The 25,612-nt window shown below is 40.0% G+C and overlaps 1 protein-coding gene across 1 annotated transcript in view; it reads left to right on the top strand.

Moving 5' to 3' along the window:
* LOC306767291 (bromo adjacent homology domain-containing 1 protein) overlaps positions 1 to 18,308 on the top strand; it is a gene marked incomplete at its 3' end in the record, with an annotated part of 28,294 nt that extends 9,986 nt beyond the window's left edge. Inside the window, exons 2-7 of the mRNA XM_079255220.1 lie at positions 13,604 to 15,385; positions 16,461 to 16,819; positions 17,047 to 17,206; positions 17,292 to 17,371; positions 17,910 to 18,001; positions 18,119 to 18,308. Of these exons, the coding sequence (XP_079111346.1) occupies positions 13,624 to 15,385; positions 16,461 to 16,819; positions 17,047 to 17,206; positions 17,292 to 17,371; positions 17,910 to 18,001; positions 18,119 to 18,308 (2,643 nt within the window). The 5' untranslated portion in view covers positions 13,604 to 13,623. The remainder of the gene's footprint in view (positions 1 to 13,603; positions 15,386 to 16,460; positions 16,820 to 17,046; positions 17,207 to 17,291; positions 17,372 to 17,909; positions 18,002 to 18,118) is intronic.
* Between the last annotated feature and the right edge of the window lie 7,304 nt (positions 18,309 to 25,612).

Genomic DNA, 25,612 nt, shown 5'->3' with positions numbered 1-25,612 from the left:
TTTCTTCCAGCGCCTCAGCACACCAGTGCAGATAAAGACAGACAGGGTGATTACCAACAAGCTGCAGCTGTGTCCATCTGTCTCACCTGCCACAGCTCCCTGAACCACAGCTTCACTTCTCCAGTCTAATACAGCCGAGCAGAAACCACACACCACCACGCTTCCTACCAAAACATGAATATGTCAGCCATTATTTCATTTCGTTGTAATGATAGCTGACAACACTGCAGCAGCTCTTTTGCATAATATTGCAGGGAAAACTGTCATCAATAGATGGCTAACGTGATGAAAATCTTCTCTGAGACAGAATTTTGTCAGATCAGACGCAATGTTGAGAGTGAGGCAGCGCAAATGCTGAAAATCCAATTGAACTAACGTTGGCTGATAACCCAGATTATGCTCCATAGTAAAGTTACACTAACAGGGATGTGACAGCTCCACATTTCTAGTTCCAGTTTTGACCCCCTTTTGATTCAGAACTGCCTTAATTCTTAAAAAGATATAAAAAAAAATTTCCACACATGAATGCATAAACAACAAAGTTCTTACTGATACCATATTTAAAATGTGAATTTGGCATAATCTTTGCAAGAGAAGCTGATTTTTGCCATGTAGGTGCTTTAGCACAGCGGGAAACATAATCAACCAAAAACCACGACATCCTTTTTTTTTTTTTTTGTGATATAAGTTTTTGATAGTTTTGCAGCCTTACATATAGAATTTGTATCAGGTGTTCAGAAACAAAGTTATTTTGGGTGCCATTTAAAATCATTACCTGGCATATTATCTCTGTGAGAGAAGCTGATGGGAGCTTTGTCACAGCTGTTAACATATCCACCAAAAACTACTTTATGTTCTTTGTTTCTAAAGATACTGACAGTTTTCAAGCCGTTGAAGATCACCGTTATATTTTTAACACCAGTGTATGTTATCTTGGGGATTGTGTTTTGTAAAACTTGAGAGCCACTGCTCTGTTGGGCTGAGATCTGGTAACTGTGGAGGCTATTGATGTACAGTTAAGTCATAGATTGTGGCATTATCATTAGGGGTGGGGAAATCGAATCGAATATCAGGATTTTTTTTGCTTCACAATTTTAAAATAGATTTTTTATCAATTTTTTTTTTCAAATAAATAAAAATAATTTACTATAATTTTTTTTGTCATTTTTATTGTTTTTATTGATCTTTTTGCTTTTCTCCTTGGGCATTATAGCAGCAGAATGGTGGTCTAGCTACCGTGTTGTTTTTTCCTAATTGAAAATCAAGAAAAATGACGAGCAAAAGAAGTTTTGTACTTTTTTTTTTTTGTTTTTAATCTACAAAAATCAACAATATCAAAGAATTGTGAGAATCACAATTTAAATCGAATCGGCACCCAAAAAAATTGGAATTGAATTGAATCGGGACAAAAGGATCTCGTCACAGCCCTAATTATCATGCAGGAAGTGTCTTGTTAGAAAATAGGTACACTGTGATCATAAAGGGATGGACATGTTTAGCAACAATACCCAGGTAGGCTTTGGTGTTTAAATAACACTTAATCAGGAGCCAAGAAAATGTTCCCCTGCACCATTACACCGCCAGTACCAGCCGTAACTGTTTATACAAGGCAGGATGGATCTGCGCTTCTATGTTTACTCCAAATTCCAATCCTACCATCTGAATGTTGCTGCTCAAATATAGACTCATCAGACCAGGCAACGTTTTTGGATCATTCATTGTCCAATTCTTGTGAGTGTGTTTGAACTGTAGCCTCAGTTTCCCCTTTTTAGCTGACAGGAGTGGCACTTTGTGGGCGCTTCTGCTTCTACAGGCTGTCTGTTACCGTGCTGTATGTTCAGAGATAGAATTGTGCATTTCGAACAAGTGATTATTTGAGTTTCTGTTGCCTTTCTATCATCTCGAACCAGTCTGTCTTCTGATCTCTGACATCAATGAGGAATTGCATCCAGTTCCCTGCGTATCTTTCTCTTTTTCAGACCATTCTCTGTAAACCCCAGAGATGGATATGTGTGAAAATCCCAGTAGATCAGCAGTTTCTGAAATGCACAGACCAGCTTGTCTGGCACTAAAAACCATGCCATGTTCAAAGTCACTTAAATCCCCTTTCTTCCCTGTTCCGATGCTCAGTACATGCCTAAATGCATTGCGTTGCTGCCATGTGATTGGCTGATTGAGTGTATGTGATTAAACTACACAAAGCTTTATATGACTAATTATAAAAAGGACACAAATTAATATCTTTACCTCTTACAAACTGTGTGAATATATTATTCAGAGATAGTTTTGTCATTTCATTATAATTCTGTAAAAAAAAAAAAAAAAAAAAAAAAAAACTGTCTGTCTATTATTTGCAGTTTTTTCATTTGTGTATAAACCAGATTCATTGCTACGTTGTGATGTAGTTCGATAAAGAGTCATTTTTGGCGTGCTCATTTAGATAATCTTTTCTATAGTAAATTTTTTCATCATAAGAAATATAATCTTGTTCATCTTCTGTGCAGTTTTATAGCTTCCTTTATCTTCAGACCTTGAGCGTTGTTGTGACACTGTTACATTTCTTTTATTTTATTTTCTTGTTTTTTTTTGTTCAATCAAGCTGTTTTGGTTCACTTGCTGTTTCTGTACAGCACTTTGGTCAACTGTATGCCGTTTTTAAAGTGCTTTATAAATAAATATGGTATGGTATGGTATGGTATGGTATGGTATGGTAATCATGTTTATTTTGATGCACCAACACTTGGTCATGTTAAATGTCATAGTTTTTTACAAAATGAACTTTTTCTCTCTGTCAGCTTAAACTTCTTCCATATGCAACAAGCTTCTCCTCCATTTAATTGATTAGCCAGCACCACCACCTCTTTTTTTTTTTCTTTTAACCCCTTTTGAAGAAAATCAATCATTCCAGGTCAGCCTGAATAGATTATGATCATGAATTTACAGATGTAATTTCTGAGGGTTGAAATGTTGGGGACAAATCACGTGTACTGTTGTCCAGCAGCAGTTTCCTTTAACATTTCCAGAAAGTACTGTAACAAATGAGAGTAAAGCCGAAGGTTTATGATCACCATTGTTGCCCTTACGCACTGATGCTGTGACATCATTACTGCTGGCTCCGGCTACACTTCGGTACCGTTTCCACTTGCTGTCTGTGTGCAGGTCTGTCTCTACAGGCATCTCTAAATGCACTCAGTGGACCCACAGATGGCAAAGAACTTGCAGAGGGACGGATTGCTTACGGTTGTATAATGTGAGACGATCTCCAGTAAACTGGAGAAAAGCTTTCTTGCTTCCAACATTGCGGCGGTGTGTTCTGCTCAGCACAGACACCTGTTGTTTCGGACAGGACTGCGAATAACAGATGTAGTTACAGAGCTGTGTTGATGTCACAGAGTGTGTTTGCTATTATTGTCAAGGTTTATAAAGAAAATTTCACTCTTCACACACAGCAAATGAATGACCAACCAGTAGTCTCATAATTTCTGCTCACTTTTTTAGTTTTACTGAGGTGTTAAAGATTTAACGACAGTCTAACAATACAGCTGATTGGATCTACTTCTGTTACAAACATGAGAGGCTATTTAACAGTGGGGAAACTGTTTGAGCTGCTTTCCCACTGCACTGAGAGCTTGGCCCAATCTTTGGGAGAATAGCTTCCATCACTGTTTCTTTGCTATTTAGAAAACCCTTTTTTCCCTCATGTCATTATATTTAACTTAACAATTAACACTTCCCCTCATCTCCTTCAGAAAAAACTAAATCAGCTAATAAATACCAAGGGAATTAAAGGGATTAAGACACACTTTTAACAAGTATATTAAGGAGTCTGAACAGCTTTTGTTTAACTCTTTCTGCAAGAGATGCCATGAAAACACAGTGAGTTTTAGAGATCCAAAGTTGACAGAAACAATTAAAACAAAAAATGATCACCTTCCTTATTAAAATGGTGAATCATCCAGTTTTATTTATGTTTTCAGTTATTTCACATGAGAATTTAAAATGGTCTAAATAATTCCTAACTTAGCAGGATCTGTGGGTTTTGTTAAAACTAGAATGTAGTTTGGGAAAGGAAACATGTTTATGTATTTCTGTAGACGTGATCGTTAAAGAAAAAAAAACCACACACACACACACACCCACTGCAAACACGCTACAGTGTCTGTAAATGATCTTAACATGATGCATGATGTCTGTGGGGCCAAATGTTTAAGGATGTAAATGTATATGGTTGGTCTCATGGTTTTATTTTTAACATCATGAAAGTTAAAAACAAGCATGTTATTGTAACCACATCAGGTGGGATGGATGATAAGTCATTTTACTATAAATAGCCTACATATTTTAGTCAGATAAATTAAAAGGTATAAAGCACTAGATAGTCATATTTACACCTCTGTCAGGGATTATGGAATCTCCCTTGCCATGGTGATTGCTGTAGGTATTTCATATATATATATATATATATATATATATATATATATATATATATATATATATATATATATATATATATATATATATATATATATATATATATATGAAATACCTACAGCAATCACCATGGCAAGGGAGATTCCATAATCCCTGACAGAGGTGTAAATATGACTATCTAGTGCTTTATATAAACATATATATATATAAACATATATATATATATATAAACACATATATATATATATATAGAGAGAGAGAGAGAGAGAGAGAGAGAGAGAGAGAGAGAGAGAGAGAGAGAGAGAGAGAGAGAGAGAGATAGAGAGATAGAGATAGATAGATAGATAGATAGATAGATAGATAGAGTTTAAAGAGTTTGTCTTTTTTTAGGTCTGTGTTCTTCCAGCTTTGCAAAAGCCACGTAATATTTCATTTGCGATTGATTTAATACTCAATCCTTTTAAATTTATGATCAGACAGAAATGTGAGAAGTGATGAGTGGAGTGATGGTTGAGAACTCACTCCTCATGTTTTGGTCTCTGGGATTGTGTTGGCAGTGTGAGTGTTAGAGAAGGTATAAAATTAGAAATAATATAGATAAATAAATAAATAAAAACATTTGTTTAATTTAGCTCTTTTTTAAAAATCCTTATTTAAGGAACCTTTTAAAAAATCTGATCCTTCAGCAGCTTCTGTCGGCTACAACGCCAATAAAAATGCACCATGAGCCTGCTCACTTAAGGATCTGAACTTTTGACTTTTGGTAAAACGGTTTTAAGTTTTACTGTGCTTTCTGTTGGCTCCCATTAAATTTAGGTTGAATTTCCAGGAACTGCTTGAGGTGTAGGCTATGTGATTGCTCTGTTGATATAATCGGTGGTTCGCTTAAAACTGCATGATAAAGCCTTTCGACTCTGGAAAAAAAGTCGTTTCAGGAACGTTATTTACATCCTACAGCTCATATAGCCCAAGTCTGCTGTGGAGTGCGCCACATCCACCGTGTTGACATGAATTTGAAGGTGAAATCTTCTCTGCAGACGGCATGGTGGTTGAAGGGTGGTTTGGTCGCGACAAATGAAAGGGTGAAGCTGTCTGTCGTAGCATTTGGTGGTGGTGGGGGGTGTTATTCATCGCCCATGATGCTGCACAGTGTGCTTCGATGTAGTGGAACCAAGTTACCTCGAATAGGCTACTGCAAATATTTAGTCGTTGCCACCCCCCTCCGCCCTACCCCACACACATCCACCTCCCTTTACTGAACAGCTGTTGGCCCATCATTGGAGGACGGGGTGTGAAGCGAGGCTGGTCCGTCTGGCAATTGGTTTAGATTAAGTTTCTGCAAACCAGTGGAAGCCCAAACCAGGAAGAGCACACGCATACACACGAGCACACACATCTCGCAGGCAGCGACTGTCCTCTCGCTCCACTCCTACCCAGCTCTCCCAGTTAACGGAGCTCTGCCATCGTACCAGTCCGGCTCCCCGCCTCCTCCACCACCACCACTACCTCCTCCTCCTTCTTCCCCGCAGATTTGGTCGACGGTTCCCGACTGCCAGGAGAAGGAAGCGTGGCGGCGAGCCGTAAGTTAGCACCTCGTTTTTTTTGGGTTTTTTTTTTGTCTTTTCTTTTTTTCATCTTTCTCTTTGAAAATGTTGCTGTTTGGTCCTTGATGTTTGAAGTTGCTCCGAGTGTCCAGCCAACCACAGAGGAGCGCAGAGCCCATTTTTCCGCTTCGTGCACCAGAAGCGAACCGCGGGGGCTGCCGCTACGTACCGTAACCTCCCAGCGCTCAGCCGGGACCGCGGCCACCGTGCGAGTAAAGAGGCATCTGGATAAATAGCATGATCAAGGAAGGTGACTGCCCTTTATTTCGCTTGGTGTGAGCGTGTGTGTGTGTGTGTGTGTGTGTGTGTGTGTTAGGGCAGCACCCCCCACCCCCTCCACTCTCTAACCCGTATTTAGAGCCTACTTCAGATGGGCAGCGACGTCAAGCTGCACTGTATTCCATTCTGTTGTAGCTATTCCTCCTCATCAGCGTGCATTTTTAAAAAAAATTATTTTACGCACTTTGTGTGTCTTCTTTCCAAAATATGCGTTTTCAGTTTTCTATGAAACCCTCTTCGTCATCTAAACTGATCGTTTTTGGAGACGAAGCACAAGGCTGCGGTGCAAGTCTCGATGAAAACAAAAACAGCGACCTAATGTTTGAAATTACTGTCTCTTCTTGTTCAGCCTCAACCGGCCAACGAGTCGTGTTTTCTCCGGCTGTCGTGTGTAGACCACAAGATTAAACCCGAACATCACCCGGCTGGTTGTTTTTTATGCGTGTTCTGCGGGTGTTCTTGTATTTGTGGCTCCACATGAAAGTTGATTGCGGATGAACGGGATGAGGAGTGATTGCAGGTGGATGCGGGCTCATGGGGTTTTGTTGCTGGAGGTGCCACTCAATCTAATTGTTTTCTGGACATCTGTGACCTGTGAGTGTTTCGACTGAAACAAAACGCGATGTAGGCTGTTATATGTAGGCTATGTCTTTATATGAATTGAAAAGTTGAAAACAGTGTTGTAAAAAGTATTTCAAGGCTTTAAAAGTCACTTAAATGTAGAAGGTACAGCTACCATCTTTATTTCCACTTCGAGCAAGTCTACTTGATAGACATCTATAATAATGCAGCATGTATCATTATTTAGTGGCTGATAATCCAGGGATTCCATTGTCAGTTCCTTCCTCCACCTTGTGCATGAATAGATGACCCTTCAACACTTTTACATCAGGGATGTGAAGTTCCGGTCCTCCGGGGTGTGTGTCCTGCAGGTTTTAGATATTGTACTGTTTCAACATGTTCTATTAATTTATTTCAATCAGGTGTGTTGGAGCAGGTCAGCATCTAAAACTTGCAGGACGGTGGCCTTTGAGGGCTGATATTTATAATGTATTAACAAAGCAAACAGACAACATTTAAATATAATAAATATAAAAAAAATTGCATATCTTGTTAGTACTTTAAGTATACATACAGCAAAAATGCATATACACTGCAGCACAAAAGATTTAAGTCACCCCTGACTTTTTTCATATACTGCTAAGAAAGCTGTAAAATGGGTGAAGCTGTGTGTTGAAACTTGGGTCAGATACATGTCCCAGGTACTTGTTATAGGTGTTTGCTTGGTTTTCTTTTCTGTCTCTTAAAGATATTCAATTAGATGCAGCTTTATTTGTGTAGCTCCACTTCACAATAATGTCATCTTGGGGCACTTTATAGACACAGCAATTCAAGCCAGTTCATAATAAATACCCGAGTTAAGGAAAACCAATAGACTGCATTGAATCCTGACTCAAGTCCTGTAAACGCTGCACATCACGGCCTGTGATAGTGCAAAGATACTATTTTATACCTGTCAAACTGTCTCATCATTGCTATTTTTCATTGATGCAACTAAAGAAATTCAAACTATTTAGCAGGCTGCTATTAAAAATGTAGCTAAAGAGATACAACTGAGTTTAGAATAGCTTCTTAGTTTAAGTTGACACATCACTGGTTCTTTCCCTAAGTAAATTTTTTCTTTATGCTTATGATTTGTTAGTCAGTTTTAAGTGGACTGAACTGTTAGTGCAAGCCCTGGAATGAAAATTAGTGAGAGAGAGAAAAAAACCCAGACAATTTCCAAAGAAAAATAACAGCAACTAATGGCTATATGATGAATGAACTTTAATGCATGAAGTGCATGGGTAAACGCAGCGTTGTGTGATTACCCATAAACATACGCAAAAAATTTGGTCCCTCAGATAGAAGAATTAAATCTTTATTTTATTCATACTTCTTGACTCTATTGAATGGAAGATTTTCCACTCGCCAATAACAATCTGCATGTAATGTTGCACACTGTGTCTGCCATAGTCTAATTTTGCTTTTACATTTCTGTTGTTAAACGCTATCAAGTTATTTTTCTGGATTTCTGTCTGTGTTACCTGGCAACATCCAGCGAGGCACGGCAAGGAGGCATAATCCTGACAACAGATTCTCTCTGATTGCCGTCAGTTTCAAGAACAGAAACTGCAGCTGATACTGTGTCTATGAAGCTGTATATCACCGTATCTGTCACAAACTTGATGACTCTCTTTACCGCCTCGCTTCTCTCTTCTGGAAATGCAGTCTTGGATTTTTCCTTCTTTCCCCCTGCAGCTTTCCCTTAGGCTCAGGCTGCCTGCTTCCCGATAGCTAACATCGTCCAGCTCCTCAGTTCAAGATGAGTTGGACGTATAACCCCTTCAATGTGATGCATAGTTCTAATAATGTTTGTTGACTGTTTTATTAGCCAAGTGTCCAGCTGCTGAAAGTTAATCCTCCCCTTTCTATCAGTGAGAATCTCAGGAACCAGCTGACCGAACTGATAAATACTTCATAACAAACTGTGAATCCATGATTAAGTCAACATATAAATATCCCGGAATCATTATTTATTAATGATGTTATCTTGTGTTATTCCTCTTAAATCATGAATGAATTCTGTGTAAATGGATATAGATGGTTCCAGGAGGAGTTACACAAATACATTAGCAAATAGGAAAAGAAACTTTGTGGTGCTTTTTGTAAATCATTTATTAAATGTACATGTTTATATCAATTTGCGAGATCAAAATTCATCATCAAATCAGCTATTTAAAAAAAAGTTTAAGTCAAGTTTCTTAGGACCCACGTGGAGGTTTGATCCAGGCATTGGGATACTTGTGGATAACGGATAAACTCATTGCATGTTATCACATCTCCATGTCCTGCTCATGGTATTTTCTCCTTTGTGTGCGTCGCATTGTGCGGTAATGGAACAGCTCTGAATTTCCACACTGAACCGTTGTAACATCCTGGGATATTTCTGTCACATCTTTGTCCTTTTGTTATGTTTTCTGCTTGTTAATTTGCCAAGCTGTATGGTGAGTTTTATAACTGAATTTAATTTGCATGTCCTAATATCACTGTAGCCTTGTGGTTTGCTGCTTGACACACAATTGCATGAGCAGTCTTGAAGTCTCGCAAGTCTCAGCATAACAAAAAGATTCCTGGTGTGTCTGCTGTTTGATGCCCTGAGAGGAACTAATGCTCTGCTTTCTAACCAATTAGAGATAGAGAGCGCGGGGTCATTGATCTTCCTGTAAATCTGAAATTACTTCCTGAGTTAACCAGGCCCAACTGTGTTTAGAATTGTGTTTCGGTCAGATGGCTGTGACATGAGATAATATCTTGCAGGTTTTACCCTCTCACAGATTTTTCAGCAGCGACCCTACCTGCTGACTGGTGGGTTTAAAGCGGGATAAAAGCTGTTTCTTTCAGGAAATCCTGATTGATGTGAGAGGTTTCCTTTAAGGTACCTATCAGTGCTGGATTGGATTACTCTGGTACCTTGAGATCAGGTACCTGACAGATTCTGTGAGAGTTTAGTCTTTTTTTTATTATTATTATTATTATTAATGTTAAAAAAAAATGGATTTACATTAAATATGGGGTGCAAATGCTTCTGAATTTAGGTTTCACAGAATGCCATTCAGGTGCTGAATGTCAGTCCCATCTTTCCTGAGATGCAAAACCCAGAGTTATCCACCCTGTTACACTGCTAAGAGCCAGGCAGACACATATGCATGCACACTGTCCTAAGTTTGTCTTCTGGGTTTATGCCCCTGCTGTGTGTAAGCAGCTCACAATTAACGGTTCCATTTATTTCAGGGTACTGGAACAGTTTTTTATCATGTGAATGATGCACAAATGTTTCAATTAGCTTTCATTTGGCGTAAGACATTACAGATAACCTGCTTCAGAAGCCTTGCAGTTTAAATTGTGTTGGCCTTTGCCACATTTATTCATACACTGCTCACGCTGCTTCCTCAAGCCCAGTCAGATTGGGGGTAGACATGTTTGGGAAGTCTTACCAGAATTTGAATATTAAAAAGTCATTAGTTTTGGCTGAAGTCTTTAGCCTTGAATGTGTATGCGCTGTGAAATATGCACCAACCAGCAAGCCTTTCGCCTGTTTGAGGCTCAGCTTCACAGAGATACTGAAAACATTAAAAAAAAAAAAAAAACACAAACAAAAAAAAACCCTGTGATAAGGCTGACAGTGGATGTCATAGGCTAAGTATGATGTAAAGCTCATTTAGGGAAATCTGTGAGCTTTTAATGACAAAATTATTGTCATTCTACATTTCTTACATAAATAGAGGAGAAAGATTATCATTGCAATAACATTGCATGTCAGTTGCCTTAAGAGGGAGGATGCTGTTATCCTACTGAGACTTATAATGGACTGTAATACTCAAAGACAAGAAGCTTTTATTAATTTGAGAGAAATGATTTGATTTGCAAAAGAAACCAAAATCAATTGTAAATGTCTACAACTATCAGTTTTTTCTTTGAGACTTAGAATAAGAAATGTTACGTGCTTTACGTTTTTCCATTTTCTTTAATCTACTTAGTAACTTTTAGAGGATGTCAAAGGTGAGCAAAGTTCGGAAGATTAAAGTCCACTCCTCGGGAGCCTGTTTTAAACGTAAGCCAGTAGATGGGGTTTTTACAGCTGTTATGAGTCATCTAGAGCAGTGGTTACCAACTCTGGTCCTCCAGATCTGCCATCCTGCAGGTTTTAGTATTTCCCACCTGCTGCATACCTGATTCATATAAATGGCTCATTAACAAGCTGGTGCAGAAGGTGTTGGGAGAACTTTTTTGTTGGAATCAGGTTGTGTTGTACGAAAAGAGGGGTGGCCACGAGAGCCACACTCCAGCAAGTGTTGGGAGTTTCCCTGCTGCAACACACCTGACTAAAACAATGGCTAATTAGCAGACTCGTGCAGGGTTCGATGTCAAGCTGTCAGATGTGTTACAGCAGGGAAACCCCCCCAACTCCTCTGCAGTTCTCCGGGTCTGCAGACTTATGCTTTTCACAAAACCACTGAAAATTCTGTAGTGCCGATGTCAGGTGTGTGAGTATTGTTGCAATGTTGTCATAGAAATGAACCAAAGGCAGCGAAGAAGACATGGACCATGTACTTTTTATTTGCTATACTGCTTAGTCCAAATCAGGATCAGGTGGGGGTGGAGAAACAGACGGGTCCTGGACGGGTCGCCAGTCTATCGGAGCATGCGTGTTACCTTTTGCTGCTTTCTGTATCTATTTGTTGCTAGCTGTGAATGGAAACCTGGCCATCCCTCTTAAGCTGCATAAATGGACTTGTTTTTGGTTTTTTTATTTTCTCAACAGAATTTTAACATATTTCCATCATATTTATTGGCTGGCCTTAAAGGACCTTTTTAAAGAAAGACAACTTTTCAGACAGAAGGTTGTAAAGTGCTAAAATAGTGAACAGTTTATCAAAAATGGTGCTTTTTTTGTATTAAAGTATGCAAAAAATATTAACGTAAACTTCCAAAACAGAATTCTGAACTTGTAAAGTTATCACATATGGGTATTTTTAAATATTTTTACCGACAGGCTTGTCATGCTATAAGTTGAGATGACAATAAATAATTTCAGTAATTATTCATCTGCTTAAAACCATTTGAGTAAAACCAAGAAAAATGTCATATTTCCATTACTGTTTACAAATAAGTTTCCTCCAGTCTTCCTTCTAATGTTCTGTTATTAGCTTTTAATATAACCTCCGTCAAGGAGGTTATGTTTTTACCTGCGTTTATGTTTGTTTGTCTGTTTGTTTGTGTTCAAGAAAACTCAGTTACGGACGGATTTTCATGAAATTTTCGTTTGTTGTTGGAAATGTGAAAAAGAAGAACTGGTTTAATTTTTGTAGTGATCCAGATCACCGTTTGGATCAAGGAATTTTTTAACTGTGGCCCTTGGCGGAGGTTTGTGCTCTCAGAGTGCTTTTCTAGTTAGACATGTAATTTCTAACACAGCGCATTCTCATGAGAGTAATTTGCTTTCAAGCTAAATCCATGAAATTCATATCAAACACCTGTATTTTGGCTTTAAACCGACTGCGAGAAAGCCTTAAAACATGAAAGAGGTGATTAAGTGGACTAAAAAGCATGACTATTACAAGTGTAAAACTAATTGTAGCACAAAATGAACTGAAAAGGGAAATGAAACAAATTTATTACAATTATTGGAATGACTGTTTCCTTTTGGCTTCAGTTTCATGACTGAGGTTCACTATCAGCTTTATGTCTCTCAAGGCTTTTGTTTTTTTATTGCTTTTTTTTATTCTTCAAAGTTACTTTGTTTCTTCTGCAATTTCACATTAAGATCAGAAAATGTAGCACAGTCTGAAGCTGATTTCTGCAATTTTAATAAACTTTCTCAGTGATCTGAATTGTGAACACCCAGTGATGCAGCAGTTCCTCTCAACACAATATGGACTTTTACTTGAGGGAATATGCAACCATTAAATGAAAGAGTTTTGAAAATGCCAGGAAGTTTAAATAAGTATTTTTGTCTTTTTTTTTTTTCTTGTTTCTCTTTATAGAGTTTGTTGGTTTAAAAAAAAAAAAATCCCTACACTTTCTTTTTTCCAGTCATTTCAGACTAAACAGTTGGCCTTTAACAAGCTGTAACTTGCATGCTGTGTTCAGACTGAGTGATAACGCAACGGTTGTGGTGAATGAGCGCATCAGTTTCTCCAATACAACATAAAACACAAACACACATAACGGGTACAACAAGCAGGCATTCAATAGCTGGAGCTCACCATATGATCAAGTAAATTAAATGTGATCGCAAACTCATTCAGGCGAAGAATATATTCATCGCTAAGCTTCTTTATGCATTGAATCAAATGTTGCTGCTGTGTTTACGTGAGATTATGCGTGACAGAAATGATCTTTTGTTTTGCTACCAGTTGTGCTGTGCATCACTACTACATAAGAAATTTCCCTTTTGATTTTGTAATACATTAAGAAATTAAATTAACAAATGCATTTCATGCTACTCCTGAACTGCCTGTAGCTTCTATGTGATGATAAGGAACAGAAGTGCCAAAGACTTAAAGTTTTTTTTTTTTTAGTCCTTAACAGCTCTCTATGGAGGCAGTTAAAGACTTTGCAAGCAATTAAGCTGCTGGATGGTTTACTGGCTGTTCTGTGAGACTTGTAAGCGCATATCAATATGGATAAACTAGTGTTTTGACCTCTTGTCGGGTTTTTTATTTATTTATTTTTTTTATCTCCAGGCTGTGTGGAGAAGCATGTGATGACTCACGCAAGGCAGACAGCTTCCCTCAAGCAGAACCACAGTGGGACTGAGTGGTGGGACGGCAGTCGTCTTTGCCCACATGGTGGCGCCATGGGCGGCGCCTGGCCTGAGCGCACGTTACGCTTCGGCAGGACGAAGAAAATAAGTGAGATCATCAAACAGGGGAAAGGCATGGCCAAGAGGAGAAATGACAAGAAAGGAGGAACGAAGAGATCAGATCAGGGCAGAAAGCTGGACCGGCGACTAGACAAGAAACGGGACCGAAAGTTGTACCCTTTGCGAGGGAGGGCAGGGAATTCTGATGGGGAAGGGCTCAGCTGCCAAGTCATCCTTACCCGACTGGAAGAAAGCCTGCGTGAAAAGGAGAGGTCGAAAGAAAAAGGAGGACGCAATGGTTGCAAATCAAAATCTAAGAAAGGAAAAAACAGAGAAAGGAAAGAGGCAACAAAAACCAAAAGTAAATTAAAGTCAAGCAGGTCCAGTTATGCTGAGTGTATTGGGCTGGAAGAACTACAACCACGTAAGCGCAGACTAGCCTCTCTTAATGCTGAGGCTGTGAACAGCCTGCTGCTTGAAAGAGCCACTGATGCCCCGCCAGCAGCCAAACAGGCCAGGAGACTGGAGGAATCTGTGGATGGAGGGCTTTCTCTGGATGCAGCTCCAGCCAGAAGTGGCGGTCCTGGAGGTCTGAAGGCTTCACGAGGGAACATCAATAAAATCTCAACATCTCACAAGCTTAAGCTGAGTCAAAGCTCTAAGCTTGGCAAGAAAGCCAAAGTTAACCGAAGTGATAAAAGCATTTGGGTGAGCCAGGCATGTTTGGATGCCCCTGCGCCCAGACGGTTGGCAGGCCTCAATGCTGCAGCCCTGCTCAAGTTAACTAGTTCCTCTGCTACCAGTAAGCAGAGAGTAAAGGCTGCTCCAACAGCTAGTGTCACATCAGACTGTGCAGCTTCTGCTGCAGCCTCAGCCCCAAAACAGCACCCGCGGGTCAAACTGCAACACAAGGGATGCATACAAAAGAGGAAAGGGAAAAAAGCCCCACCTCTTCTCAGTGACTGCACAACTTGTAAGAAAAAGGCAGATTTTGAGCCGAAGGTAGAGTGGGAGTCAGGCAGCTGCACTCATAGACTGACCAAACCGGGCTACCAGTCTCGTAGCATGCTAGCATATCCCTTGAAGCAAGTGAAGGAAGAGCAGCTGGAGACGGAGCTGAGCCCATACTACTGCTGCCCCTCGGAGGGCTCCATGGAATACTGCCATCGCTTGGCCTTTTTCCTTGGCCAGCAGCCCTACGGCGATTCGAACGATCAGTCACTCAACTCAGCCATGACCCCTGTGAAGCGTGAGTGCTTAGTAACATCACCGTCACTTACACATTCCCACCCTCACACAGCCCTCACACTCAGCCCTCACCCTTGCCTTTGCACCGCCGACCATTGCTTCTCCAGCTACTACGTCCATATCGCCCATCCGACACACACTGGAACAACTTCAGCCGGCCTGGCATCACAACCTCTCAACTACACCCCCTCAAGTTTGTGCCCCAATCGTATGACTGGATCTAAGCTGCTGGGACAGCAAGTAGCCCATCCAACAGGGCTCGCACACCCTGCCTACTGCAACTCTGTGACTTCACCCTGTTATGGTGAAGCCTGCGGGATCAGTGGCTACACCTACAGAGCGATGCCTCCAGTGACGAGCAGGGCTTGTTCTTTCAGCACAGGATGCACTGAATGCACACACAGCATCAAGACAGGTGAGTAGAAAATGGAAAACCTCTTCTGAACCATGTCGGTATTCCTAATTGAAGACATTGGATGTCAAAGTTTATGCATCTATAACACATTAATGCTGCTTCCAGTAGGTTGAAAAGCTGTGCAGAAAACTAGAATACAGTGATTTGCAAATGTTAAAAAACAATACTTTATTCCCAATAGACAGTTTAACATTTTGACTATTTAAAAATATTAGCTTGTCTTGAAATCATTGGCTGCAACACATCTTAAAAGTTGGGATGAGGCCATGTGAAACTCTGTGTAGCATCCCCTCTTCTTTTAACATCAGCTTGTAAATGTCTGGTAATTGATGAGACCCAATGCTGGAACCTGTTGGATACACAATTCTTGCTTAATGTAAGATTGTAGGATTCTTAAAATTAAACAACCTTTGGGCTTCTTTGTTCAGCTTTGCGTTTTGTGATGCACCAAGTGTTTTCAGTCAGTGAAGGGACTCTGCTACTCCAAAGCTATGCTGTTGTAACAGATGCAGCATGTGGTTTAGCATTGTGTTGCTGAAATATGCAAGGTCTTCCCTGGGAAAAAAAAACAACAACATTGTCTGGATGGAAGTAGATGTTGCTCTAAAACCCAGATATACCATTTAGCATTGATGGAGCCTCTCCATATGTGCATGTTGCTATTTCCATTAGCACTAATGCAACCCCATACGAACAGATACTTGAACTAAGTGCTGATAACAAGCTGGAAGGTCCCTCTTCTCTTTAGTCCAGAGAACATGAATGCCATTGTTTGCCATCTCCTGCTTCTCGTAAATGTGCCTGAAATGTGCAACGATGCAGTAAAGATTTAGTTTATTGTCCCTTTTGCTGAACTTTGCCAGTGTTTATTGCTTTAGATGTATTATGATGAAGTGCTTCTGGTCTGCAGTAAGTTTAATATTCAATATTAATATTTTAATATCAAATGTGTCTCATGCATGCGTATAGTTGGACAAATGGAAAAAAGCGGAAAAGATGAATCAAGTTTTTATTGAAGCAGATGTCTAAAGAAAAATTTCTTCACTCTGTTCTACCATCAATTTTACTTTTCCAGAGGCTTTCTCATCCCCACGGGGCGATCACAGCCCCTCTCTTCTGGTTCCCCCCACTATGCCCATCTCCACCTGCCCCTTATCCAGCGTACCGACATCTACTCAGACTAAACCACGCCTGCTGACCCCCCTGTCTGGGCGAGACCAGCCTCAGGCCAGGTTAAAGCTCCCCAAGGAATGTCCACAGAGCACCAAGGCGTCCAACGGCTCCCTGTCCATGGGCCGAACTCGGCTACCAACGAAACAGACATCAACTGCGCCGAGCCTCGGCAGCAACAAACAGAAAAAGCTCAGCCGCAGGCGTGCAACAAACGGCTGGCGGCCTGTTGGGATGCCCACAGAGAGGGAGATTTTCATTGCGGTAGGTTATTCACCAGTAGATGTTTGGAAAGTGAGGATGTGCAAGAGGGATTAGAGAGGCTCACCTGGTTTTTCTTTTTTTTTTTTTTTTTTTTCTCAGCTGCATAGCAGGAGGTCAGAGAGAAGAAATATAAGATGTTTTGGAGGAAAAGATAATTGTGTTTTAATATAAGGATTTAGAAAGAGAATTATGACTGAGATTGTGGCATGTGTGCATCTCTATCTCAGGGAGAGGATGAGACAGCTCTGCGGCAGTGTTACGAAGGAGTCGAGAGGGACGGCGAAGTGATACATGTCAGAGACACTGTGCTGCTACGATCCGGCCCTAGGAAGAAATCCCTCCCGTATGTTGCCAAGATATCAGCTCTGTGGGAAGACCCCAAAACAGGTGAAAAAGAGAGCATGGTAGATGATGAGCCATTGGCGTGCATGAGCAGAGGGTTGCTTACATTTGTCTTTGTGTGCTGCCTCAGGAGAGCTGATGATGAGCCTTTTCTGGTACTACAGACCTGAGCACACCCAAGGAGGCCGAGATCCCAGCGCACACTGTGAGGTGAGGTTAACTGCACTTAGAGCTGATGTGTCTGACAAGTACTTTTTAAATTTTTTGGATGTGTTTTAATATAAATCATAGAAAGTGTCACGATAGACAGCATGTACTATAATGACATGGAAGGACTTGTTTTTGCACTATAATGTAAAGTGTTGCTGGAGATGTCATTATCTTTCCCTCAGCAGCCATGAAACTGTTGATCGTTGGTTCGCTCCTCAGTTGAACCACAATGCCAGAAAAGATGGTATCTCTCCGACCTCAGCCTTGCAGAGACTCAGAGCAGGGACGGAAACTGTTTCACTGCTAGAAAATTCAGACGTGTTTGCAGTGGAAGCAGAGTTTGCGGAGCAGAGCAGCAATTTGTTTATGTGGTGGCTCATAAACTTAAAAACACTGAGGCAGAATCCTATTTTATGTGAACAAGTTCAGTTCCCTCTGTGCTCCCCGTTGAAAACTGTTGCCGTTTCTTCAGCTGTCATTCAGCACAAAAAGAAACGCTTCTGATGATGTGACACTCTTCACCCGCTGTTGCTTTCAGAATGAGATTTTCGCCTCTCGGCATCAGGATGAAAATAGTGTGGCCTGCATAGAAGACAGATGCTACGTTCTCCCGCTAGCCCAGTACTGTAGGTGAGTAAGTGTGCACACATTTCCTCTGGAACTGGTAATGAAGCTGAAGGAACATTTCACCACAGGAATTAGCTTCGATGTTATTCCAGTGTTTTGATTTTTTTTTTTTCTCTCCAGATTTTGTGCCTTGGTGAAGCGGCGTGCCGAAGGCGCTCCACCTGGCAGTGCCAGCGTGGTGCCCTTCCGCCCTGACTTTGCCCCCCCTTCCCACCGCTGTGTGCCCACAGACATCGACCCCGAGTTGGTGTATCTCTGCCGGCATGTCTACGACTTCCGCTACGGACGCATCTTGAAGAACCTGCAGTAGAAAAGCAAAGACCATCACACCTTCCACTTAATCATCACATAGCTCCACCTCCTGCACAGAGGAAAGAGGAGGGGTGCTGAAGGACTGAACACCCCTGTGTTTCCTGCTCACGGTGGTGGGGGAGGAAAGTAATGGGGATGGATTTAGTTTTTCCAAACATTTAAACCCATTTGAAGCACAGATCCCTTTAGCTAGCTAACTGCAGAAGGGCTTGAATGGTATCAGATGGAGCAATGAGAAGAAAATTCATTCATTAACTTCACTCTGGTGGAAGCCTGTGTGCTCCACCAAGCCCTGACCCCACCATCCCTGTCCTTCCCAGAATGTCGAACACCAGGTTTCTGTCAGAACCATATTTCCCTTCACGCAGCTTAGCACAACAATCATGTTTGTTCTGTTTGTAAGCCGCTGGCTCAAGGATGATCCGGCGCTGAGGTGCATCCAGGGAACGCAAACCTGCACAGCCAGCTTGGTGTTAGTGTTGTTCAACTCGCCGGGATGAAAGAGCAGCAGTCTTATTTCCCCTGATTGGAGTTTCAAGTGATGTTAATTATGTGGGTGCATTTGGTCATTTTCATGAAATCAAACCAAACAAAAAGCTTTAGATAAAGTGGAGCGTTGCTCCTGAATCCTATCAGCTGACATTGGCAGAAACAGTTTTAATGAGTTCTGTTCTGTACAAACTGGACTTGTAGGACTTCTCTAATTTTGAGTCGGAACTATAAAATGGTTCAGAAATTGGTTAAGAAGATAAAGCAGATAGTGATTTTTTTTTTCCCCCCTTGTCATTGATCACCTTTCCATTACCTGTGACCTGCCTTATGACGTGAAGGGAGGATTTCTGGCAGCTCGTCTCAACATCTGTCAGGCTGCAAGCAAGCCGTTAGAACGTTATGCCTGTAAAATGGTAAAAAAAAATAGTGTAAAGCATGAACCACAACAATCCAGTTTGCAAAGAGTCTTCATTTTATGAAGTATGACAAAGGAGAGCGCCCAATTTCAGAAGCTAAAAATTGTCAGCTCAGTAGTTTTCTGTGCTGACTGCTAGCAAATGTAGTGCAGTTATAAAGTCCTCAGTGTAGCTGCTTGTTTGGTGAATGTTGGTTCTGATTTTGCAACTAGACTGAACTTCTATTCTTCCTCCTTCCCCTTCATGCCTACCAAAATCCCCTCCTAGCCAAGATAAACCAAAGGATGTCACACAAGCCAGAATTCCCATCTCCTCCCTCACACTTCTTGTCCTCGCCAGCACTTGTTCCCAATAGATTGCACTATTGCACCATTCCTTGATGGTGGGAGGGTGTGCTCGACTTTTCCACAATTTTTTTATTTTAGTTTCCAGCTTAAATTATGTTACCAGTGGTGGGAATGGTGGGGGTTACTGTATATCATTTGTTTTTTTTGTTTTTTTTTCTCGTTAAAGAAGGAAACAGTGAGAAAGCCGTGGCTGCTTTTATCAGTGCAAACTGTATATTTCTAATTCTTCATCAGTAGAGGAATCGGCCAACGTGTTTGTCATGTTACCTGATGCTCCACCTGTTGAATCCCATGAAATATATACAGACTGTATAGGTAAATAGTGCTGGAGTCATTCCATTTGTTTTTGTTTATTTCATAAGCTCTGACATGCGTATATAAATATACAGTATATATTTATGATGTATCCAAACTGTTAATGTGATTAGATTTTAGGAAGGCATCAGGTTGGAGGCCTGACTAGCTGTGCGGACAAACGTAGCACCATGATAGTTATGTATTTGGATTGAAGGGGTGTTTTTAAAAAAAAAAACAAAAACACAACTTTAAATTGAGCTGGGGTTGATTTCAAACCATGCTCTTCCATTGCCTTTTCAAACCTGCAAGTGTTTTACTGTCACTCAAGTAGTGTCGGCGTGTGTGTACCTTTAAGAAATATAAAAAAGTACCCAATTGCTTTCCTTGGATGCAGCAAAGGTCCTTTTCATGGCATATGAGAAGCTGTAAAAGTTTTCCAAACACTAAAGCCATCTTTTAATGTTAATGTGAGCAGCATGAATCTTAACCTAAAACTTAATCAAAGCCTAAAAATTGAGTTATTTTATTTTTTCTTTCTATTAAGCCCTAGATTCCTCAAGGAGGTCATATATATATATTCTCCTGTTTTACAATTTCTCCTTCCTAAGAATATTTTATTAAGTCGATTTCCTAAGATGGCATATGCAATATATTTTTAGACTTACTATTTTTAGAAGACAAATTTAACACATCAAGAGAAGAATATGCATTGTTGTTTTAAGTTAATTTCAGATGAGTTTTAAATCTTCACAGCGTTAATCAAGATTTGACCAAATGAAAGAACATGAAGGGACCCAATGCCATCACATGACCTGAGATTGTAGCTGACAGGCGGTTATGGGTCCCCCCTCTCCCCCTTTCCAGGAAACTTCTGACGAAGTGTACATATCTAAATCCAGGAAGCACCAGGCACTCTTTAAGCAAACAGATAGACAATGCACAGCGTAGTATTTTTGCAAGATCTGTAATTATATTTAAAGCAAAAGAAAATATTTAAAAGTAAAAAAACAAAAACAATTGAGTATATTAAGATTCAGTTTAACTTATTTGGACATACTGTGTCTAGTTGATTAGCAGATATCCTGCATTAACATGTTTCAGGATTGAAATAATTTCTTTATTTGTAACTTAAAGAATATAGAAAATTAATAAAGTTAATGGCAGAAGTTTAACCGTTATAGTTTATATCATGTCCACGTCTTGGGGTGAAAACCAGACCAAACTGCACCTCGGCAGACGGGAAAGCAGAGATGCTCTGATCTGATCCAAGGTTAGGAAAATCAGATCAGATCTGGTCTGAAACCTGCTGGAAGAGACTACTTGCAGCCTTTTGCCACACCTGACTGACCTTAAGTGTGCTGTTTGGGAGAACGGCAACTTGATCACCCGAGCTTTCATCGATTTGCTCTATTAGGAGAGAAACAAGCTGTAAATCTGAGATAGGACGCAGGGGACAGGACGTCCCCTGATTTGTTGAAGACAAAGGGTCAGGTTTTAGAATGTGTGCTGAACTCCAATCCAGTGTACAGATTGGGTGTTCTGCCATGTCTTTCATAGATGTGGTAAATCAATTGAAGTATTGGCTGATCAGCTTCATGAAAATCAGCTGACCAACTTTGCCCTTCTCCCATTTGTGCATCAGTCTGTATGTCCCCTAGAGGGAAGGAATCATGATTGAAGAAAAGTCTCATGGCCGCCTCCCTCATCTCTTCAGCAGCTTTCTCCGCTCGCTTCCACATCCTTTTTGCTGCCGAGAGAGGAGGAACTTCCTGGAAAAGCTTGCTAAGCCATGTTTCATCCTCCCCAAGTGCTAGCCAGCCCTGCAAAAAGCATGGACTAGATTGTATGTTATTATTTACATAACTAAATTACCCACAGGCTTTGCATGGCCACAGTTGCATCCTTCATTACCATGACAACAAGGCTGGGATAGCACTTGGTGAGCAAAAACTTCCTGTGTAACCTTGGCATTGATATTGGCAGAATTGAAACTCTGAGTAACCTTTACTGCTCCCTCAGACGAGGCTTGTGTGCGTGTGTGTATGCGTGTGTGTATGTGTGTGTGAGTGTGTAATCATTCCTTTAGACAAAAGCACCCGACCAACCTGTGAGATTCTGCTTTCTCTGTGGCCTGTATTAATGCTTGTTGTTGGCATATATTTTGATATATTTGGAAAAATGGGGGATATACATTAGATATTTTTGGAGTAGACGAAATGTGTGTATCAGATTATTGTCACTTTGTCATGCTCTCTGAAGATCTGATTTTTTTTTTTTTTTTTTTTTTTTTTTTTTTTTTTTTGGAAGAATTATATATCATCCCAACTGATTTAATGTACTGTTGAGAAAATATTTATAAATTTTATGTCCTTTGTGAAAAATCTGAGTACGGCTTTTTATTGCTGATATCTGTGTTTTGTTTTTTTTTTTAGTTTTTTTTTTTAGTTTTATTTCTACAATAGATTTTTAAAAATTGTTTTGTTCAAGAATATACAACTTTAGTCTTCGTTATAACCTTAAAAGCCATTGCAAGAGTAAAGGTTGAGATGTGATGAACAGGAAGCGGGTGAAAGTTCCTCCACCAGTCATATGCAATGCCAACAGTGTCCACAGGAGGTCAGCATTGAAGCACGGCGTGAATCAGGGTTAAATTCAAGGCTGACCTCCACTTTTTGATTTGAACAAAATGTCAAAGGTTATTTATTTGTCTGAATACGACTGGAGAAATGTTTCATCCTCATCCTGTCACTCTTCCCAACTTGTCGGCGGTCAACATGGTTATTATCTGCCTTTGGACTTCATCCCAGTTCTGGCGTCGTGGCATGAGGATGTTCAGGACGCATATATAACACACTACTTTATAATGGCTGTTACAGGGGATAATAGCAGCAAAAACAGAAGCTTAGTGTACCATAATAATATAACTAGTCAAGTGCTTCACGCTGCCACAAGACTATCTCCTCTTTATAGTATTAATGTAACTTCTCCCGTAATTTGTTTTGTGCTAGTGTACTGCACACTATACACACTTGTATGCTGGTGCTCTCACTGAGCAGGTAAAATAACAGACTAAAAGTTAATACTTTTAATGTGTGCCAGGCAAATGTCAGCATACTAGTGTTACTGGAGAGAAAATCTAAGCAGGTTTCCAGAACTAAGACTGTATTGAAAAGAATTCCATTTTGTAAAAATTCAGAATGACAAGATTATTAAAAGCAATACAATGATTTGCAGTCATTTAAGAAATCGTAATCATATTACATTTATCCGACAATCCTGCCGTCAGTTAAACAAATCAGTGGTGAAATGCTCCACCTGTATTTCATTGGATCATTAGAGCTTTCATATGCTTGTATAGGCCCTATTATCATTTTTAATATATTTTGATATATATCATGAATAGTACCTCCTTTTTATTTATTATTTAAAAAAACACCCAGAAAAAAAACTATTGAAAACAAAATATATTAGGTAAAAATATAGTATTTTACACAATTATAATGGCATCAAAAGTCAGTATATGCTCATACCAATAAGTTGATAGTTGTTATGAGGAGCTTTTTCCTTCAATGTGGCCTGAACGTCTGTCTTACAGGGTTTTTTTTAGTAGTAGTCTGAGTAGTCTTCATGAATTTCTCTCAGGAGGACTTCTCAAACCTCGCTGCCTTCTGTTGTGTTGTATGCCAAAATGATCTCTTAATGGTTCAGCAATGTTGATCAAACTTGTTCCCACTGATTTGCAGTCCAGTCCTTGTGCCATTTTACATCCCACAGGCCTTTCTCCACATTTCTCTTCCTCAAGAATGCCTCCTTGATCACCACCCTTTCATGGAAACCAGTTTGGATAAGACTAAAAGTCCAGATACATCTATTAGGTTCTGTTTCAGAAACATTTCTCAAAATTTTCTCCCTCTTATTTCTTAAATAAATCACTGTTAGATAGTTTCCACTGCACCCTGCTAAGATTGACCAAATCTTTGGTCAATTACTTCAGTAATGTTTTTTTCTTTCTCCTTTATTTTAAACGCTCCAGAAACTGCAGCATTTTGAATTCTGATGCTTATTTAATTTTAACAATAAAGACATAAATGTCTAGTTAACGGTTAGTTCATTCCTGTCTTTATTCTTTTTAGTTGCCTGATTAATAATCATACAGGTTTTATCTTCCTATTTTAACATAACAACTTTTATGGAAGCCATTTAGTAAATGTCACATGCAAAACATGATGTAATGTAAAACATCTTAATTCTGCTGGGGACTGCAGCTTACTTTACATTTTAGTGTTGTTTCCAATGTACGGCAAGTTTAACTACATACAGGTGTTATTTCCTGGAGTAGCGTACTTGCATTATTTCTGTTTTTATTTTAGTAAAGCAGTTTGAATTTTAAAGGAAGTGTCATGATGAGAATATAAAGTAGAAAATAAAAGCAGAACTTAAAATGCTTACATTGCAATTTTTTAGTTAAAACGTTGGGCACAGCTGAACTCCTTACATTATTTATGTCTATGATGTAAATGAAAAAGAAAATCTCATTCCTAACTACTGAGCACTTCCTTTATGAGGCCAGAAAGTTTTTACAGATCAGCAAATGGAAGCATCTGTTAGAGAAAGAATCAATCCAGCGAATTGCAAAATAGACAAAATGCCAGCTTACACTGAGGGAGACTCAAATGCAATTGCCTCACTAGCATCTCGTCTACTCCTGTTTCTTTCTCTGTTGGTCTAATTACCATGTCCGGCTTATTGTCCCTGTGATGACCATAATTAATCAAGCTCTGCTTCCTAATCTCTGAATCTCATCATCCTTACAGTACACCAGAGCGGGCCACACCGGATGGTAGCCTGATGTAAGCTCTTTTGGGAAGTGTAATTGTGTGCCTGTCTGCAAGTTTGCATGCAACAGCTAATTGCTTTGTCCTTTCCTGCTGTGTGTGTTAATGTTTGCCAGGACTATGTATTTTCTTAACATCCAGGTCAATTAATGTCACCCACCATCTCATCCTTAAAGCAGTGGTTGAGGAGATGCAAAAGTTATCTTTTAGGAATTTGGTTTTCTTTAATATGAAAGTGTTTTTCTTCCTTTATCTTCTTACAAAGAGAAACAGACTCCTACTTTTACAGTCCAGTTCTCCCTTCAGCTTCAGATGGCTTACCAGGTCCTTAATCTGTCCTCTGAGTGACATCACCCTCTCACACCTCCCTTCATACACTCCTTACAGGACATTAAGGTGAGGGAGGGAACACAGGGGGTGCTGGCCACTGCTGCTCAAGGGAAGGTGAATCAGCTCAGCAGTAAAGTTTAGGGAGACTCAGTAGCAGCAGAATCACACTGAACCGCTCTGTCAAGGCCATGGCAGCAGGTACAGCAGGAGGGGACACACACATGGAGGAGCTGGTGGATCACGGCCTAGGAATGGAGGAGACAGCCCTGCTGAGGAGACCCTCACTGAAGGAAAGCTTTAACAGTGACTGCCTGTTGGCACCAGACACCGACTTCATGACAGGTAAAGCTAAAAGCTAAATGAGTTCTGATGATGAAGCAAAAGAAACTGAAAGCAGCTTGTCTGTGAATTCATAAAGATTCACTTATTTTACTTCTTGAAATGAGGATCCTTAAAACTTGTGTATGTAACAGATTAATGATGAATGAAGGGCATTTTTACTTGCCATCAATAGAGAAATGTGTACATGTACGGATTACAGGGGTTTTGTGACTTTTTAAGGGAAAAAAGTTAGTGACATTTTTA

This window comes from Telmatherina bonti (assembly GCF_933228915.1).
Source record: "Telmatherina bonti genome assembly, chromosome: 16".
NCBI classification, from domain to species: domain Eukaryota; kingdom Metazoa; phylum Chordata; class Actinopteri; order Atheriniformes; family Telmatherinidae; genus Telmatherina; species Telmatherina bonti.
This window is presented reverse-complemented; position numbering and strand designations above follow the sequence as displayed.